Source organism: Notolepis coatsorum (genome assembly GCF_963971535.1).
Source record: "Notolepis coatsorum genome assembly, chromosome: 5".
Taxonomy (NCBI): domain Eukaryota; kingdom Metazoa; phylum Chordata; class Actinopteri; order Aulopiformes; family Paralepididae; genus Notolepis; species Notolepis coatsorum.
This window is the reverse complement of record NC_140169.1, coordinates 122,501,702-122,522,551: the sequence shown is the minus strand read 5'-3', so window position 1 is coordinate 122,522,551 and position 20,850 is coordinate 122,501,702. Positions and strand designations below refer to the sequence as shown.

General features: G+C 43.6%; 1 protein-coding gene across 2 annotated transcripts in view; it reads left to right on the top strand.

The window, feature by feature from the left end:
- The window catches only part of map3k7 (mitogen-activated protein kinase kinase kinase 7), a 45,019-nt gene extending 24,484 nt beyond the window's left edge, over positions 1-20,535 (top strand). The window contains exons 10-18 of one of the 2 annotated variants that reach the window (XM_084315003.1): positions 763-844; positions 955-1,085; positions 1,242-1,389; positions 2,505-2,585; positions 6,087-6,154; positions 11,734-11,830; positions 13,084-13,145; positions 16,818-16,933; positions 18,258-20,535. In XM_084315003.1, coding sequence (XP_084171129.1) covers positions 763-844; positions 955-1,085; positions 1,242-1,389; positions 2,505-2,585; positions 6,087-6,154; positions 11,734-11,830; positions 13,084-13,145; positions 16,818-16,933; positions 18,258-18,438 — 966 coding nt within the window. In that variant the 3' untranslated portion in view covers positions 18,439-20,535. The remainder of the gene's footprint in view (positions 1-762; positions 845-954; positions 1,086-1,241; positions 1,390-2,504; positions 2,586-6,086; positions 6,155-11,733; positions 11,831-13,083; positions 13,146-16,817; positions 16,934-18,257) is intronic. The other variant, XM_084315004.1, reaches the window with a different exon arrangement.
- Positions 20,536-20,850: the final 315 nt, after the last annotated feature.

Here is a 20,850-nt window from a genome sequence, read left to right as displayed (position 1 = left end):
TCATAATCCTGTTTTCAGTCAAATAATACATTTCAAACCTAGTTGTTGTAGTTATCTTTTGAAGTGATGAAAACTGAAATAACGTTATTTCCTGATCACATAAGTCCCAAATGATTGATGTAGTTGGCCAAAATAAAGCCTGGGACTTTCAAATCGGCTAAAAAACATTAAAATGTTTCAATTGAACATTAGACACTGACAAATATAGGTCATGAAAACCATGCTATTTCTCATGAAAAAGTAATGGAATTTAATCCACAAACATGTAGGAACCCTGATGATAGTTTATATATGTAAAGCTCTCCATACAAAGGTTTGTGTTTTGATTATTGAATTGGACCCATTGTCTGTCTACTACAAAGGGTTAAAATAGATCATGGATAATATCATCCAACTAGATTTCCAGATTTAGATTTTTTTCGTATTCAATTTTTCTGTAATCACGATTTATAGAATAGCTGATTGGATTATTAGGCATGCGCACAACATTCATTATTATTGTTTAGATTGAACACGTGATAGGCTACTTGGTTTGATTTGTAGGATAATCGGTTTGCATTTAATATTGTGAAACATGGGAATAGCCTTTGATTTCTTTCACACAATTTTTTGCCATCCAAGCTAAATGTTTGGAGCTTGAAAATCTGAAAATAGGCAAATCAACTTCCCATTTTGGATGTTGATTACTAAGCTCCCGGTTGCATATTTAATTATTCATATACGTCCCTACATCTCATCCTGTCTTTCGATCTCCCTTCACAGTACTTCCCAGGATCTGAAGAACCCTTGCAATACCCATACCAGTATTCAGACGAAGGACAAAGTAACTCTGCAACTAGCACAGGTGCCATAGCTAACATCCGTCTACATAAAAACTTCAGTCGTTGTCAGTGGTTTTGTCAAAATATGAGATAATGTGTAACGTGTTCTGCTGTCTCCCTCTGGGCGATACAGGTTCCTATGTGGATTACACCTGCACCAGCACTAGCAACAGAAGTGATGCAAACATGGAGCACGGAGACTCGACGGGGAGCAACGACACCATCAAAATCACACCTCAGTTTGCACATCAGTTCAGACCAAAGGCAAAAGAACTTTCCTACCTTTCCCAGTGTGTGCATGTGTTTGCTTTTAGACGTGGAGCACCTCATAAGGAGGCACGGCACTTTGACTCATGTTCCGAGACTGCCCCTCCTGCTTGGCATCTGTGACACTTTTGTCCTTGTTGTCCTCTCTCTTAGGGAGATCCCTTGAGGACTCTGTCTCTGTCCAGAGGGAGCAGCGTTGAGAGCCTCTCCGGGCGGACGCAGTGCCTGGCCTCCTCCGACGGCAAAAGAATGAGCACCGACCTGTCAGAGCTGGAGCACAAGATGCCCTTCGCTCCTGCAGGTAACGTCAGAAACCATGCGATGAAGCCAATTGGAGAGGGACAAAAAAAAGTACCAGGAAGAAACTGTGAGATCTTAAAAAAAAAATTTTTATTGAATTCCCGTTATGCCGTGACTTTGAAAATGCATAATTGTGATTCTAATGTTGCGTCAGCTACTGAGGTGCGTTTCACTATTAGAAGGAGTCCTCGTTTTCTTTTCTTTTTTTCCCCTGGTCCACAAGGCGAGAGCTGCAATCCCGTCTCTCTCTCTATCCCTCCCAGTCAAGTCCCATTTCATCTGCTTTCATCACTACGAGATGATGCCTCACTTCTCATTCAGAACGCCTCCGTGCGCCCCTCAGCACTGAGACCCATTCAAACCGGGCTGTCAGCCGTCATCCCCCTCCCCCGCCGCCAGATCTAAGGCTCAAAGGGAATGAAGTGCTCTCATCATCGGCCCTGTCATGTCTAAATTAAGCGGCTGAATCTTCCACATTCATATTTTGACTTGAATAAGGCAGGAATGATTTATCTTTTTTTTTAGGCTATCCTTTTTCTTTTGTTTGACTATAAGAGCTCTTATTATAGTTGATTTTTATTTGTAATGTATTTAATATTGTATCAATGCATTCTTCAATAGTATTATTTCACCGAGGGCATAATAGTCGCAAGGCTCTTCCATCCTCAGTCCTATCCTAAACCCAAATAGCTCCCGAGCTGAATGGCTGCCATGTTTTTAGTTTTAGTTTTAGTTTTTTGTCGAGATATCGAATGCACTTCTCCTCAAGCCAGTCTCCCCGGGCCGCAGGGTGCCCCTTCACGTCTGGACCAGGACAGGGTGCATGTCCGGGCCGCAGGGTGCCCCTTCATGTCTGGAACGGCACAGGGTGCATGTCGCCCCCGGGCCGCAGGGTGCCCCTTCATGTCTGGAACGGGACAGGGTGCATGTCTGCCCCTTGCATGTAACACACCGGTATGCTCCCGCATGCGCGTTTTGTGCCTCAAGTGGAACAAGGAAGTGAATGTCGGGTCTCACATGTTCCATCCAGCTCTGCACCCTGTCTTTGTCTTTGTAGTCTGCATGCTTTTGTACACAGCTATATGTGTGTGTGAGTATGTGTGTGTATTTTCACAGCACGCCCCCAGTATAAACGAGGCCACCGTAAAACGGCATCGTATGGCACCATTCTGGATGTCCCCAAGATCGTCGTCACAGGTACCAGTGCGGACCACCGGGGGGCTTCCTGGTGCCTGGGTGTAGCTGGCGGGACCAGCGGCTTGTTCTCTTCTCTGACTGTGCTCTCTTGTGTCTGTTACTCCAGAGGATCCAGTGCTTCACACAGGATGCACCAATGCTCCCTCCCTCTCTTAACCCTTTCACTGCCACACGACAGAAGGTTAACCCTTTACTATCACACAACCGACGGTCGCCAACCGGCTGTCGTGTGGCAGTGAAAGGGTTAACCGTATGTGTATTGTCGCAGTGAAAGGGTTAACCGTTTGGCAGTGAAAGTGTTAAGCACTTTTCAGGTCACTCCACTTTCACATAAGGACTTAATTTCCAAATAATCACTGAAAATCACAAATCTTAAAGATTACAATTGGAGAAAAAAATGTGAATAGCAATTCTGGAGCACTGATTGTGACAATCGTGTTCATTCTGGAGTAAAAACACATCAGAGTTGTGTTGTTATCCTATATGTCTTTCTCTCTCTCTCTCTCTCTTGTGGTTGTGATGGATGGTTAAGAGGAACATGAGTTAACATGAGAATCCTCTTATCTGTAGTCACCCTGTAGCCTTAAGATGCTGATCCAACTATTTAAATCGTACACCTTACAGATATTTATCTTATCACCCACGTTCTGAAACAACAAACGGCTGTGTTTTTCTTATATTTTTTGTGCTCTTAAGGTGAACAAATCGGTATATGGCACCAGACAGGGTGAAACAGAAAAGATTCATAGCTCATGGACCTGTTTTCTCAGTCTGCCCCCCCCCCCCCCCCCCCCCCTGCCTCGGGCCATAGGGAGTAAATCAGTGCCCCGGCGCTCGTCCTTGCCTTTTCATCCATAGAGGACATCATGAAAAGATTGGTTCAATTTCTTCATTTTCTTTCTTTTTTTTTTTTTACCCCCCCCCCCCCTCCTCGCACTCTCTTTACATCCATTAACTTTGAAAAAGACATTTTGATTAATTCCACTCACAGTGAGGGTCAGAGTTATTATTACTACTAACCAGAGGTAGGGATGAAAGAAACGGGGACAGCCGCACGCTGGATGTCAGAGGAGCCCCTCTGTGTTCGGAGCTGCATGGGACGCGGTGAATGAGTGGCTAATTAAACAGAGTGACTAAGGGAGACGGCTGTCGTGTGTAACGTGGTTATTAAAGGTAGGACAGTGTTATCATCACCACATGTGTGCCCCTGTCTGTCGGCCATCTTCCCCCACAACAAGCCCCCGCTTGGAAATGTTCCAGTTGAAGCCTTCCTTCAGCATGTCTACTGGCGCAACATGTTTTTCACATTTAAGTCAGTGGTGCATGAGAAATAAGTGCACTAGGACTACCCTATTATAACAGTGAAAGTCATAGTTCAATACATTGAATTATTTGGTTTGTTGTTGTTTGCTTGTTTGTGTGTGTGTGTGTGTGTCTGTCTGTGTGCCGTGTGTTTTACCTCCATTGTATATTCTACCATGAATAGAGGTCTACAACATAACGGGACTGTGGCCCTGCTTAAAGACAAAGGGCTGTAATCGTTCCAAACTCTTGATAGAAATTACTGGATGAGTTTTCAATGGCGTCCACCCTCTCACAGTCCTCACATTGCTGGCAACATTGCTCACATGTTGTTGTGGCGATGGTGTGCGGATGGTATAAAGACAACAACAGTCACAAGTTCAACCTGATAATTCACAACGGGTGTCATTAGTTGATATTTAAGACATTAAAGACTTGACTCTGAAGACATTGTTGAAGTTCTTCAGTCGCACTGGAAGTAATGACACCTACCTAATGTCTAATAATACCTCTCGACTCCAACATGGCTGGTATTTCTGCAGTTATTCTGAAGATGCCAGGAAGCTCGGCTCCAATCTCAGGTTCACCTTGGCAATGGCTGAATGGATTGTCAGCTAGGCAGCCAGCAGGGCCAGTTAGTGCTGCTCCGACCCCCCCCTACCCCCCCTGCTCATTGTCATGGTCTGAAGCCCAGCCCTGCACTATGGCAACCCTGAAATAGTTCCCATTAGCAGCATCAGCCTCCAATCCCCAACTAGCCAAATGCATGTGAGACGAGCACTGCCCTACAAAATGCCCAAAAAAGAAAATGGGGTGTAACACTAGCAGATTCACAATAGCTGCAGCCTTGCTTGTTGCGGTCGTCCACACCCCCCTTTTAGCCAATTGGCAGGAACACACACACACTTGACCAAATGGCAAATTTCAGCCTCCTTGGGCGAAACCTGTGGCCGCTAGAGGGTGGGGAAATATTTGTTGACTGACTGACTGACTGACTGACTGACCGACCGACCGACCGACTTAATAATATTACATAGCACACTGTGTAGCCAAGTCATCATTTACAGTATATACAGTAACCTCAACATGATATAGCTAAACCAGTATTACAACAATTTAGAAATTGGGTATATTTTATTGATATATTCATTGCTATTATAAGAATGGTAAATGGACTGCATTTATATGGTGCTTTTATCCAAAGCGCTTTACAACTTACTATATGCCTCACATTCACCCATTCACTCACCCATTCACACACTGAGGCAACCATGCAAGGTGCCAACTTGCTCATCGGGAGCAGTTGGGGGTGTCTTGCTCAAGGATACTTCGACACACTTCTAGGAGGAGCCAGAATCTAACCGGGAACCTTCAGATTACCCCACAACCGCTCTACCACCTGAGCCACTGCCGCCATAAAATTCAATAAATATCTCTAATTCCAAGAACTAGCTTAATATATATATAAACATATATATATATATATGTCTGTAAGTCATATAATGCAAATAAATAAAATAAGAAATATAAAAAAAACATAAAATAATAATAATTAAGAAATTAATCTATTTGAATTGCGGAACACACCTGATTAAGTAGATTTTGAAACAAAAGACTACTTTAGGGTTGCTTTCATCGTTCTCAATTACTAATCTATGTTCACTTTTAAAACATGCAAACATTACGAGTGCAGTATCTGTATTTTTCGGGTCATAGGTCAAATCATTGGTCATGTTTTTTGGGGCATAAACATTACTTCATCAATATCTACGTAACAAGTGCATTACCACTTTTCTACCTATAATGCACTTTGCTGGATAATCAAACAGCTTATTTTTTTTCTCAGTTAAAGTAGTTACTGTGGTTAGCCTTCGTAGGGCAGAGCAGTGCTCAGCTATTCATGTGGTAGGTGTGGTCTGCGGTGGTGTGTTTGTGTTGTGTAGTCCCTCCCTTTGTGTTGTGTAGTTCCCCCCCCCCCCCCTTGGTGGGGGGGATGTCTGCTATAGTCACGTTACAACCATGCCAGAGCACATGCTGATGGGCCAGGCCAGGGAGTAAGGGGTTAAGTCTGTGCAGCTGTCCCTGTGTGGATCTGTGGGTCTGGATCTCCCCTCGTCCCACAAGCCGACGCGGACATCACTGGATCGCTGGGCCTCATGTTTCTTTCTGTCTTTCTCTCTCCATCCATCCCCTCCACAGCCACCTGTGAGCCTCAGAGACGCAGATCTGTGCAGGACCTCCCAGGCATCGGCAGCGAGTCCAGTCCGGTAAGCTGCGAGTTTGACCCACTATAATGTGTCCGCCTTGCGTTTGGGGCTAGGATATGGATTTGTCTTTTTTTTTTTTTTTTTTTTACTTTCCACCAAGAAGGATTTCCCCTTCATTAGATTCAAATGTGTTGTTATCATACAGCACAAGTACAGTACAACGAAAAGAAGTTTGGCAACCAACCAGTGCAAATGTAACAATAAAGTACAGTGTACAGGAGATTAAACTGGAGTGTATATCAATGAGTACTACTGAGATAATAATGCCAGATCATAATAATCAGATATATGTACAATGTTATAGTATTAGTACAGTGATACTGGTATAAAGACCCTATGGTATGGTCATACTGGCCAGCAGTATAGTAAGAGTAGGTAAATAATATGTACAGATATAATATCTACAGGCATGTAGATAGGATTATATGATGTGGATATATATATATATATATATATATATATATATATATATATATATATATTGGGAAATGTATATAAGGTATATACAGCATTATTGTACATGCTATCATACAGTTATATGGGTTATATGCAGGCTCTTTACTTTGTATATACCGGTATCCTTTTTGGTTTGCCAGTATCGCCATCTCCCTGCCTCCTGTGAAGTGTTGTGCATGTTTTAGCTGATGGCATCTCAAGTAGGACATCCTCTCGGAGGAATCCACGGTTGCTTTTTCAAGTCGGAGATGAACAGCAGCAATGTAGCGGGACGTACGATGGCAGGTCTGCCTTTGATACGGCTGCTCAGAAGAAAGATGAAAGGAGCGTATGCACGCGGACAGCCCCGCTCCTCCCGCCGCCAGCTTTCATACGCGGCCCTCGTCACGCCACGTTCTCTTCCGTGCTCCCAAACGGGTGTGTCTCTCTCTCCGTTCGTTGAAAGAAACACCTCCTCAGTGCCGTGCGCTCAAAAGTTCAGTTTGAGTTCACAGGAAAAAACAGTATTTTTTTGTACAAGAAGAAATGTTGTACATATTGCATTTAGTATTCCCGTTGCTATGACGATAGGGTTGATGATGATCTGACATACTAAAAGGATATCTCTATTGATAATAAAAGTATATATATCTGACTTAACATGATGCAATGTTATGTGATACAATATAATATTATTGCAATACACTTACTGTCCTAGTTTTGGCTCCCAGTAAATTCGGGTCCAATTTCCACATTTCATTTATTTGCATATTTCATTATTGTTTTTAATTAACCGTAATACTTTATTTGATCAAATGAATGATTTTCCACCATGAGCTAATTGCGCACATTAATCAACAATGAAGAAAATATTTTCCAGAAGTAGGTCTGTCTCTTTAAAAATAGGAGGTGACTGTAAAGGTAGGTCTTGTATAGGTTGTGTGGTAGAGCAACAGATGAGAGAGTGAGGGAGTGAAGGGTGTTATTTTGAAGAAGAGGCTACCAGTGTGATTCTCAAGCCGTTGAAAATGTACAATAAGTCACATGACAGGACGGTGGGGGGGGGGGGGGGGGGGGGGGCGGAGCAAACGGTGTGAAATCACATGTGTCAAATTCATTTTACCCCCTATTCAATTGACCTGTAATGGAAATCAAGCGCACCTCGGTCTCCCTGTAGAGCAATGCAAATTGCTTTCGCTTTTAATAGCTCATCAGTCAGCTGTTTTAACTCTACTCAAGACGTGGTATTATTCAGTTGCATCCAATTTTACTTTATCAAGTGAATTATATCATACTTCAAAACACTACTCCTCACCTTCAAAGCCCTCCATAGCCTGCCCCCCCCCCCCCCTACCTGACTGATCTCCTTCTTCCTTACCGCCCCACCCGTTCCCTCCGGACCTCCTCCACTGCCTCCCTCACTGTCCCGTCATCCAAGCTCAAAAACTTTGGTGATCGGGCCTTCTCACGCACTGCATTTCGACTCTGGAACTCCCTCCCCCAGACCATCAGAGACTCCCCCACACTCTCCACCTTCAAATCCCGCCTCAAAACCCACCTGTTCGCCCTAGCCTTCAACCTTCCCCAACGCTTATTGCTTATTGCCAGCGGAAGAGTACGCCCGAGTGCTTCCGCGTTTTCCCTGATTGGCTGCGACACGCCCCGCGGCAGCCGCAGAGCGCTCCGTGGCAGAGCTTGCGGCAGAGCTTGCGGCATTATGTAGCCGTAATCACCGATGATTTTCATTCGAAGCTTAGCTCACCTGGCAGCGCTGCGGTCCTGCGGTCCGTTGGTGACAAGTTCGAATCCCTTCAATTTTTTTTTTTTTTTTTTTTTTTTTACACATGTATTCTTTCGCCGGTTAAGGTTAGGCATGGTTAAGGTTAAGGTTAGGCATTGTTTCGGAGTTGGTTAAGGTTAGAAGGGTTAAGTTTAGGCGCTGTTAAGGAGCTGGTTAAGGTTAGAGTTTGTCTTAGAGAATGGCAATATTCTTTCTATGGTTAAGGTTAAGGTTAGGCATGGTTAAGGTTAAGGTTAGGCATTGTTTCGGAGTTGGTTACGGTTAGAAGGGTTAAGTTTAGGCGCTGTTAAGGAGCTGGTTAAGGTTAGAGTTTGTCTTAGAGAATGGCAATAGACAGCCTATTTCCGCACTGCCGCTCTCTCACGCTGCCGCGGTCACATGGGCGTCGGTGACGAATGCGGAAGTATTCTTGCACTCTTCCGCTGGCAATAAGCTACACGCTTCCCCAACCTTAACCCGCCCCCCTCCAACCTGTTTTGATCTTTGTTACTGTGGCCTTATGTTTTCTGTGTATCATGCTGTTTTCCCTGTTTCCCTGTGGTCTTCCTTTCCTTTTCCAGTTCCTTTTGTTTATTTATTTTCTCAGTTTTCCCCACCTAATGTCAGCGACTTCGGGTTCCTGAGAAGCGCTTTATAAATACAATGAATTATTATTATTATTATACCTACTCTGAAATCAAATCCGTGAAAACGCTTGGTTTAGGTGACAGGTGGCACTTAGGTAGAGCGAGCTTATGATGCAGAAAGCCTACCTCCTCCACCTGTGTACGGCATGTAACTCCACATCTCCAGGACCAGTTTAACATATAATTGCTAATCTTACAAACCTTTTGTGGGTGCAAATTCATCATTGTTTTAATTAATTCCATATACCTGGAAATAATTGTTTTGCACTAGACCGGTGAAAGCAAGGTGAGCGATGTTTTCTGTGTGAGGACTAGTTTAGCTTACAAGGGTAGGCTGAATAATGAATAGAATTCTAATATGTCATTTAAATCTGTTCAAAATAAATCTATAATAAGCCAATTATCGATAAATGATGCCTTCTTACCCATCTCTTAAATTCAACACATTGAGCTGATATACACACATTTTATAGATAAACAAAATGACCAATTAAGCAAGTGACCTCAGGAAAATGCACCTTTTTTAGATATTATTATGTCTGGTCAAATCATCTGTATTTTAACTTTAACTTGGTAATTGAGTTTGACACCCCTGGTCTAGGTAACCTAACTCATGAACCGTTTGTCATAGAGACCTATGCGAGGTGTCGATGAACTCGGTACAGACTATTACTTGCATTGGTCTAGGTCAGCAAAAAAAGAAAGAAATTATGTTCTGGCAACATATTTTGGCTAAATATGCCTCGTTTTATAAATGTGTATTGATAACATAGTGCTGTAATAAAATTTTCTAATAAATTGCATGATCAAGTTCAACGTGTGCTTTTATTTTGATATTCCTTAATTCCACGTTGAAATTACGCGATACATTAACACATTGGTTGCCAGCAGGGGGTGCACGATTTATCGCTTGAGTGCCACCACTCTAATCAATGAGAGGACAAACACATTTGCGAACGCATAAGCTATATCTTAAATTATGGCTATGTGTCTAATACGCCTGTCGCTTATCAATGACTTGCTTGCAGTCAACATGTACAAAACGGATTGTTTTTTCATCAGTACATTTCCGTTTTATACCGTTTTGAATACGAGTATAGTTTTGGAGATAAAGATTCCGCGATAATAGCTCTTTAGTGGAATACACACAACACGTTGTCATTTTCCGGCTGATTTATGAATCATTTTCAAATAAACTCTAAATTATCGATACTATATGTGTACTTATGCACGCTAGAGAAGCGGGCTGAAAAATCGATTATCTATGTCCTGCCTGGCGCTAACGTTACGCACACACACATACACACATAGGAGACACGTTGTGAACGCTGTGAAAAAAAACTCTGATTAACCCAATACTGGTAAAATAAAGTCCTTACCTCGCATCAGATGTTCTGCAAAAAGATGAATCCAATTCCTGATCGCCATTCCAAATATCGATCGCGTTTATTGATCCAACGTTATACCTCGAAACACATAATCGACGCGTCTTCCAGTGCCCTCAGTGATTGCAATAGTCTCAGGTTACATGCCTCAGAAGTAAAATGTGGAGCCCGGAGTTTTTTTTCCTGATGCATTCCAATCGACTCCATTCCAATGGGTGCAATACCATCCGGGAGAAGATAGGGGGCGGTATTTGCCCTTTTCGAGCTCAGAGCCAGTCCCAATGATAACGTGAGGCTGGATGGATGAAAAATGAATGGATAGCGCTAATAAAAGAAATAACGATTAAATAACGATTTCTCGTCATTGGCACTCAACGCATGGCGGCCAACAACAAGATTTCTTGTCGTTGGCACCCAATGTGTTAAGTGTGGGGTCTAGGTTAACCACAGTCCTTGCCCCTACACTTAAGCCCCACCCCCAAAGGTCAAAGTCACTGTGACCTCCCATTTTCGTCTGTCCCATTTCCTTGTAAATGCGATATCTCGGAAACACCTCAAGGGAGGTCCTGCAGCCTGTGACTATTTTATTCAAAAGGAAGATATAGATTTTACATATAAAATTAAATATGTTCTAATCTTTAAATAAAAAAGTACAATAATCGTGACAACCGTGAAAGTGATTTCCTCAGACATTAATCATACCATCAAAATCTCATATCGTGACATCCCTGAAGTTCACTCAGTACAGACTACTTATTTCATTGGACTAGGTTAACAATGCCCCATGCTTAAGCCCCACCCCCTTTGTATCCCATGAACAGTTTGGTGTACAGACTTGCCGGTGGCGTGATTGGACTCAGCACAGACATCCACTTACATTGATCTGTGTTTGCCCCACCCCCTACATTTAAGCCCTGCTTCCTTGTGAACAGTTTGTCATAGAGACTCAGTGGGGACATCCTATTTCATTGGCCTATGTTTGCCTCGCCCCCTACACTTAAGCCACACCCCCTTTCATATTTCAAGAACCATTTGTCGCAGAGACTCGTGGGTGGCGCCGTTGAGGTCAGCAGAGAGATCCACTTTTATTGGTCTATGTTTGCCCCACCTCCTACTTTTAAGCCCTCACTGGTTACTCGTTGATGGAGACGGTATTTCTATTTCTATATCTCAATTAATTATGCTCAACTCTGCTCCTGTCAAATGTCTATGATAAAAGACCATATAATCTGGTTTTAAGCGGTCATGTGACTCCCTAGGTCTATAGGAAACCCAATAATTGGCATCTGCCCACCTACCTGGGTGATTGACAGTGTTGCTGTCCTATTGCAGGGGAGCAGGAGCAGCAGCAGGTCGTCCAGTCCCAGTGTGAGGATGATGCCTCCTGACAAGAGCAGCAGAGGCTACTTCTCTTCTGACGACCCCACAGGTAACCGGTCAGCACACACTCTTGGCTTTAATGAATAAATAAGCAAACAATCTACCACACACAAGAAGGTTGAAATGCGTCCTCTTTTTAATAATCCATTTTATTTTACAAAGTGCAAGATAAAACGTGGTCATCCGTCTCCTGTGGTCATCAGAGATGAGGGTGTTGCTGTGTCCAGGGCATCAACCTAGTTGTGGATTTACAGTTGATTTTCTTTTATCACTGTCTTTAGTTCAGCATCACCTCTGTAACAACATATCTGACAAGTTGATAGATGAGCCTTAAATGTACAATTAATTAGCAGGTTATCGACATATACCTGATTGGCTATGATTGCGAAGTCTCCATCAAGCCCATGCTGCCTGCAGCCTCTTGCTGACTCACTCTGTGCAGACAGATTGATGGAGTGAACCAGCCTCTCCAGTCAGTGTTTCTGTTACGGCCTCAGTGTCACTGTGGAGGGTAAATATCTTGAGTGGTTCTGCAGACATTACCTTATCCTCATCAATGATTTAAGACCCTGGTCCCATAGGCCGGGAGAGGAAGGGGGAGATGAAGGGAGGAGACGGGCAGAGGAAGGGAGGAGATTGGTAGCGGAAGGGGGGAGACGGGGGAGATGTGGAGAGGAAGGGGGGAGACGGGGAGTGGAAGGGGGAGATGGGAGTGAACGGAGGTAGACGGGGAGTGGAAAGGAGACGGGCAGTGGAAGGGGGAGATGAGGAGAGAAGGGGGTAGATGGGGAGAGAAAGAGAGGAGATGGGGGAGTAGAAGGGAGGAGATTGGGAGAGATGGAGATTGATTGAAAACATTAAAGATTGCAGAATGGGTACAATACAGTACGGCTCAATACAAACAATTGTTAAGGGGATGCAGACCAGAAAAATACTTTCGTCTTGTTTACATCAGGGTCCCCCATTTTCAATTCATCAAGACATTTATGACATACAGATATACAGTACTGTTTCATCCTGACATTTATGACATACAAGATATATACAAATATACAGTACTGTTTAAGAGAAAGATGACAAAGATGGAGAGGAAGGGGTGAGACAAAGATCGGGAGAGGAAGGGGGGAGATGGGAGAGATGGAGAGAGACAGGGAGATGAGGAAAGGAGGGAGACAGGGTTATTTCTGTTGAAGCACTTGGTGGTTGTGGCTATTGATAACTGTGGCTTGTAGACTAAGCTTGCTCTAGGTCTCTGCTGTCAGTGTGAAAACAAACACAACCATTGCTCCCTCTTCTGCCCAGATACCAACGGCTCAGACAACTCCATTCCCATGGCATATCTCACCCTGGATCACCAGCTGCAGGTATGGGATCCATTACATTCCCAAGTGGCCGCTGTCTCCGTCCCGCTCATACTCGTGCTCATACACTACCCCACATAATACGCCCCAAATCCTAGCATGTTTGTATTTGTTAATAACATTCAGATATAGGCAAAATTGCATCACTGTTTACTAACTCACTAATCATATTGCCGTAAAGATGAATTGAAGGATGTTGTAAATTGCTAGTAATAACTCATCGATGCAGGGATTATATATCTTCTCAAAGTGAAGAATGGACACTATCTAAAAAGTGGAACGTCAGTATAATTTATGGTGACCAAATCCATATCATCCAAACAGAGGACACCATGGAGATTCTGAGGGACGGTAAAGGAATACTGAATACTTATATAGTGTTTACATAATGTATAAAGCATTTGATCTAAATAGAACCATTTAGATTAGCTCATTTCTTAAAGCATAGTAGGCTAAAGGCGACCGCAGGCCGCAATAGAAATGCCAGCAACCGACAGGGCTCAGTAGCTCTGGTGTTTCAGTGCAACACTGGAGGTGCCTGACAGGCGAGATCCAACCATTCTTCTCTGCTCCGTCAACAGGGCTGTAAATTGCTTAGCTTATTTATAATTCTGCCCAATACAGTGATGAAAGACCTACTACGTTCGGCTAGAGCCGATTTAATTATTCTATGTTTGTGGGTTTTTATATTTTTAATGGTTAATTTTTTTTGTTTGTATTTTTTTTTTGTATTTTTTTTTAAACAAACAAACATGACAACACACGATTAGATATACAAGCATTGTTAACAGTGCACATCAAATTAAATCACCGTTTAAATAAATGTCTTATACAAGATATGCCCCTAATACCTGCTATCTATTCCCCTACACACATATGCTCTTGCTCGCACCCCCCACCCTGGACCCCCCAATGGATAATCCATCCATTATCATTCGCTCTTAACCAGACACTACCATTATATGCTAGCTTTTATTCTCTCCACCACTTCATTTTTTTTTTTTTTTTGGTCTTTTTCCCCCTCCATTTTCCTCCGATTTTCTCCCATCCCAATGTTAGTCGTATGCCAATTCCCAGTCCCTTCCTGATCGCTGCGCACTTACCCCCCCACAGTCAGATCATCTGGGAGAGTGGAGGCTACCACGTGCTTCCTCCGACACACGTCCAGCCAATCACCGCTTTTTTTCACCTGGCAGCGCGGATTCTCATTGAGAGGGCGTAGCGTGTGGGAGGACCACACTATCCCCTTCACGTCCAATCCGCGCTTAGCAGGCGCCCCGACCGAACTGTAGGAGTCGCTGTTTACAACGACCCGGACCCACCCCGCCAGCTTCTCCCACCCTCTGATACAGCCAATTGTATCAGTGCAGACGGCCAGCCAAGCTGGTGACAACCCCGGAGCTGTGAGCTGGATTCGAACAGGCGAATCGAGCTCACAGCTCCGGGGCTGGTGACGAACGCAATCTCCGCTCGGCCACCTAACCGCCCCTCTCTCCACCACCACTTCTAACCACATTGTCAATTTGGATTCATTGAGACCCAAAATTCTTGCTGTAGATATTTCTAGATAAATCACATCGAGATATGTAAGAATCCAGACCTTTCGGCACATTTTTTCCGGTTGACTCCATCGTGATGCTATCAGTTTTTTAGCCACTGTAATACCAGATAAAACCAATCTCTTTAGCTGTGGCTGTACTGCATACTCAAAAACATCATTCAGCAGTAATACAGAGGGGTGTACAGGTATATTCAGAATTAAGAGATTTGATAATTGCTGGGTCACTTATTTCCAGAATATCTTAACTGGTGGGCAGTCCCAGTACATGTGCATAAATGTCCCCTCGTCCCCATTTGTACATAAGGAGAATTTGGAGTGGCGGCTACGTGGCGTAGTGGGCAAGGCACTCGCCACGAAATGCTGGAGACGCTGGGCTCGTCAGTTCGAGCCCAGCGCTCCACATTTGCTTTCAGTTTAGCTGGTCGTCCGTACTAATACACATTGGCCGTATTAGGGGGTGGGAAACTGATGGGTGGGGATCGGGCGTTGTGGACAGCGACTCCTACAGGTCGATTGGCGCGCCTGCGCAGTAGAATCAGGAAGTGTCGGGGGCAGCGTGAGCCTCCCACGCGTTACTCCTCGCCACTGAGAGATCGAGCTGCGCAGGTGAAAAGATGCGACTGCTGTTACCTCAAGTACCGGAGGGGACTTGTGCTATGTATGACTTAGTCCACATTGCAGCCGGCTTGTGGGAGGCAAGAAACAGCGTCCGTGACAGGGGAGGGTTGAATTGGATGATACGAAATTGGGATGGGAGAAAATATAGAAAATGGGAGAAAAAGTGGATCAAAAAAAAAAGGAGCATTTGGAGTCTTGTTTAAGACCCATTCTGTTCAGTCTTATAGGAGTCAAGTATGTCCTATGGATATAGTTAAGATTGATTTGTTGATGGTCCGGGTTCCTTGATGCAAGTCGAACATTTGCCCAGTTTAATGGTTAATTAAAGTAGAAAAATGGCTAAGCAACAGAAACACTGTACAACAACATACATTGCAGGCTGGCCACCTTAATATTAGCCTACCTCTGGGCGGCCGGGTAGCCCAGCGGACTCTGTCTACCACCGCAGAGACACTGGTATCGAATCCGGCTGTCAGCGGTGCCTCCGGCTTGGCCGGTCGTCATACTGACACAATTGGCAGTGTCAGCGGGTGGTATCCTGATCGTTGTAAACAGCGACTCCTACAGGTCAGTCAGGGCGCCTGCACAGCAAGGGAAGGAACTGGTGAAGGTAGTGTGATCCTCCCACGCATTACACTTCACCAATGAGAGTCCGCGCTGTCGGGTGAAAAGAGGCAGCTGGCTGTCTCCTATGTATCGGAGGAAGCATCTGATAGACTTCAGGGCTCCCTAGACCGCAAGTAGGGGGCAAATGCACACAACAACCAGGAAGGGGAGGGGGGAATTGGCATAACGACTAAATTGGGATGGGAGAAAAATACAGAAAAATAGGAGGAGAAAAAGTGGATATAAAAAAAATAATATTAGCCTACCTCTCCCAAAACACAATTGGTAAATCCAAGACTAAGGTTTCAGCACCATGGAGAGTGCCGTGCACGGTAACGCCGTCTAGGCCTGAATTAATATTTCTTGCTGGAACTTAGAGCCGTCTGATGTTGTTTATAAAACTTGAGAAATTCGTTTTCCACACTGTATACATTTCTCTGGTCCATCCGTACACCGGTGTTAAACCAGGCTCCAGTCTACTCGGACAATACAACTTTCATTAGCCACCAGTGCATCTCTCTGTCCCAGCGAGACAAGGCACTGGCAGGTAGGGAGGCGCTGGTGTATAGGCTAGGCTACTTGCAGGGCCTTGATGCATGGCTGGCGATTAATAACTAGACAAAACAATAATTGATTCAACATGAGTTTATTGTAATGCAGGACATTCTCTTCGTGGGACAAATGGCTAAAATGCGGGACTGTCCCACACAAATCAGGACGCCTGGTCACCATAGTATAAATACCAACGGCCAACAGCAATGAGACATTCAGTGTATTTTTATCACCTCAGACGATTCTTACGGCCCGATTATAAATACACTTTTGCAATAAGGTCCAACTGGGTATAAGCTTCTAAATCAATTAATGGCAACATGCATGGTTATTTCCAGCCCCTCGCTCCTTGTCCCAACTCCAAAGAGTCCATGGCTGTGTTCGAGCAACACTGCAAAATGGCCCAGGAGTACCTGAAAGTGCAAACAGAAATCGCCTTGCTGATCCAGAGAAAGTAAGTGGAACTGAACGTCTATCTCTGGTGCAGCCACTGTGGCAGACAGAATGACGATTACTACTTTAGTTACTATTTTTAAGAAGAGCCGAGGACATCTCTGCTTAGAAAATTAATTTGCATCACATTGACTGTGCAGCTAGCTATGAGGACGAGATGAATATTACTCACATGGCTCCTGCAAGCCAAGGAGATTGAAATGTCTTACCTTATTAAAGTACATAAGGCCCAATAGAATAAAACGGTGCCATTGCTGAAACACCATCAGATGAGAACTGTATTTAAATGTGGGCATGTTGTGTATGCAGAAAGCCACCCCAAAGGCAATTACTGAATTTAGAAGATAAATCCAAGGCAACAGCCATCCTCGGCTGTGGAAGTAAAGCATGCTGGAACAACTGTCTGTGTTTGACTAAAGACCTCATCACATATTTATAGACCATGGGCTTGAGTGGGGAATATACCCTGTAGAATCAACATTTTCTCCCAAGCTGTCACACTGCTGTAGGCTCCTGAGCATGCAAGTGGTATTTGCCATCGCAACATCTCTTTGATCGTTGACCGCTTTAGTCTGCTCCTCCTCTGGTTCATACGCTCATGGAAAAACTGGAAAAGTCATGGCATTTTTTTTTAAAGCTGTGGAAAAGTTATGGAAAATGATACATGTCCAAAACGTTCTGGAGATGTATCTTACACCCTCCTCCAGCCAAGTATTTTGTGTCATGTTTGGTTGCAGATAGTATAATAAGCCAAATACCAGATTTTCTGATTACATAAGTCTATACTGATAGTTAGCTTGTCAGAACTAGGAACCTGGAACATTCAAATCAGCTATCCAACAAAAAGGTTTACATTTGAACATTAACACGGACAGATCTTGGGTCACGGAGGTTGTGCTGTATATCATGAAAAGGTAATGGAATTTGATTAAGAGAAATGTGTATAAACCCTGTCTGAACTTTGTGATAAAATATGCTAGCTAATGTAGATATTCCCTAACCAAATAAATAATACAAAATCTTTCAGCACAAAACTGTTGTTTAGATATCTCCTTATCCTTAGAGTTTGAAGGCTAATATATCCCTTTTATAGATACAGTCTCGCAAGCACATAATGAAGTTGAAAGGCAAAATCGGCAAGCTGGCAGCGTCCTTGTTGCCTAGAAACACAAGGTGAATATTGACCCATCTCAAATCCCGCCCTCTTTTCTTGATCCTCCAATCACAACGGTTGTTTTTGGAAGCAACTGTTGTGATTGGAGGATCAAGAAAAGAGAGGACAATATCTCACTCCGCTCCTCTGTGTTTTGTTTTTTGTTTTTTAGGAAAGAGCTGATCGCTGAACTGGACCAAGACGAGAAAGACCAGCAGAACACCTCCCGGCTGGTGCAGGAGCACAAGAAGCTGCTGGAGGAGAACAAGAGTCTGTCCACATACTACCACAAGTGCAAAAAACAACTGGAGCTGGTCCGAGTCCAGCAACCGAAGAGGCAGGGCACCTCGTGATGGGACACCGGTCTGCCGTCCCTCGTGCCCCTTCCGACTCCACTGTCCAGAGACATATGAACTGACCCTAAGTCATATCTCCTGCCCCCCCTTCTCCATGCTGTCCCGGGATACCTGTATTGTGACTTTAAACTCCCCACAGACACTCACAACATACCACACTACCCGCTAGCATCTTCTGTCACCATCTATCTGCCCCATATGGCACTACCCTGCCCCCCTACCCCAAGCCCTGTTGGTTCCAATCAACTCCGTTCTGCCCTGTACTGTAAAGAGACCTGCATCTTACTGTGTTCCTGCATGTGGCGTCGGAAGACCTACCGGTACTCTGTTGATCAAGGGGGGAAATATGGGTGGGTGGGGGGTTTGTGGGGTATGCATTCAATCAGGCAATGATAGCAAGTCGACCCACTCCACCCCACCCTACCCACTTCTCCGTCTCTGTCCATAAGTTTGCACATCTCCGCACAGACTATTCTGTGATATATAGCAGACCAAACAATCACTACATCCCATCCCTTTAGCCCCAAGCCAAGCTGGCGTGCTATGTGTTCTCATATGGCCGTGGGATGTGGGTTTTAGCCCTAGATGGGCCCGCTGGGTCAAAATGCCTCTATAGTGTGTGTGTGAGGACCTGCTATGGCCTTGTGTCCACTGAGTCTGATGGCAGGCTGTTGAGTGTGTGTGTTTGTGGTCGTGTGTGCGTGTGGTCGAATGCGTGTGTCCCTTTTGCTCTCAGGACCGCCGGGCAGTCTGGTCAGTGTGTGTTTGTTCTCTCCTTGCCGTCTGTCCACTGAGGTAGTTTGACCTTCGACTAGGCCTTCTCCTGCAGACAGTGGTCAGTGGCCACACATCCTCGAGAATGTGAAAACCAAGATGACTTAGACAAAAGTGTGAATTACGCGCAGAATCTGGTGTTTTTAAGAATTGCGAGGAAAACTTTTGTTTTAATGGATTCACCGTGTGTTTTAACCCCCTTTTATGCAAAAACATCCCAAACTTAAATCCATGTATGTAGATATATCTATACTCTCCTTTTTCTGCTGTGAGCATGAGTCCCTTCAAAGTTCACCTTTTCCGTCAAACCTGTCTGAACGTAATTTGATGTATGCTGTGTTCATTTTGTTGAGGGATGTATTCTAGATATGCCTTGCACATCAGTGCAAAAGGAATGACTTGGGGGTTGTGTGTTTATATAACCTGGGTTAGGCCTGACAAAACAGGGATGTAATGTTTATAATCGGCTCTTAAATGTTTTAAAATGACAACTGGTTTCCTTTCATTCTCCACCAGAGTACGTAAAGGGAACGGTTGGATTATTCAAAGCTAAGGTTTTTATTACGACTCCAGTATTCTTTTGTGTTGTTTTTTTGTCTTTTTTTTTTTATTTAGTAGTTCACTTTGTATGATAGTTATGATATTGTTTTTTTTTTTTTTTTTGGATTAGAACTTATTCTTTTAATTGTTATGGGAATGCAGTTATGTACAAGACAGAGAGAGGATTACGCCTCCATATATATATTATTTGTTCTTAGTTCACATGTTGCCTTAGAATTTGCTTGCATTTTAAGTGCTTGACTTGTGTTCTGCTATATTTAGAAGAAAAAAATGTACGCCTCATTTAATGTAACAGACACTTTGTCAGGATGAATTTTCTGCGTTGGTTGGGGGTGGGTGGACATTAGAGATAATATCAATGTTCCAGTGTCTGATTGTTATCATTATGCTGCAGATGTAATCATGAAGAAAACCTCTCCCGGTAGCTTTACATCCATATAAAGGAAAGAAAAAGGATTGCTCAAAGCGAGGATTGGATGTGATCTTAACCTTTTTTTGAAAGTCGTCCCTTAAATAATTTTGCACAATCATTATGGTTCTCTGGCCACATATTACTTTTAAAAGATCAAGACCTTGATGATTCTTACTTTAGGATGCATTTTGACAGACAAGATAAATTATAATTTGTTGCAGCAAAATGTATCCATCTTTCCCCTTTTGAGTTTTACGTTCACTAAGAATTTGATTACCATAAACTTGTCCTAAGTTTCCTAAGTTATTGGGAAAATGTGACAGTGAGGTAGGCATTATAAAAATAAATTGAAGGGTGAAAAGTTGGACTTTCTTTTCAGCATGAATGTATGTGTCTGTGTGTGAATTTACACCTGCATGTGCACAGTGTAAATTCACACAACTTATTCAAAATGAATTGCCATTGTTCAGTATAGTGATCAAGAGCAGGTCATAATAATGATCCTATAAGATGACTACATAGTTATATATATTCACAATTAGCCTAGCTGTTCTTTGGTTACCAATTGTGTTGATATGTAGGAGTGTACCCACACACATTGTAGGATTGTAAATGAGTATGTACTACTACAACACACACATTGTAGTATTGTAAATTACTAT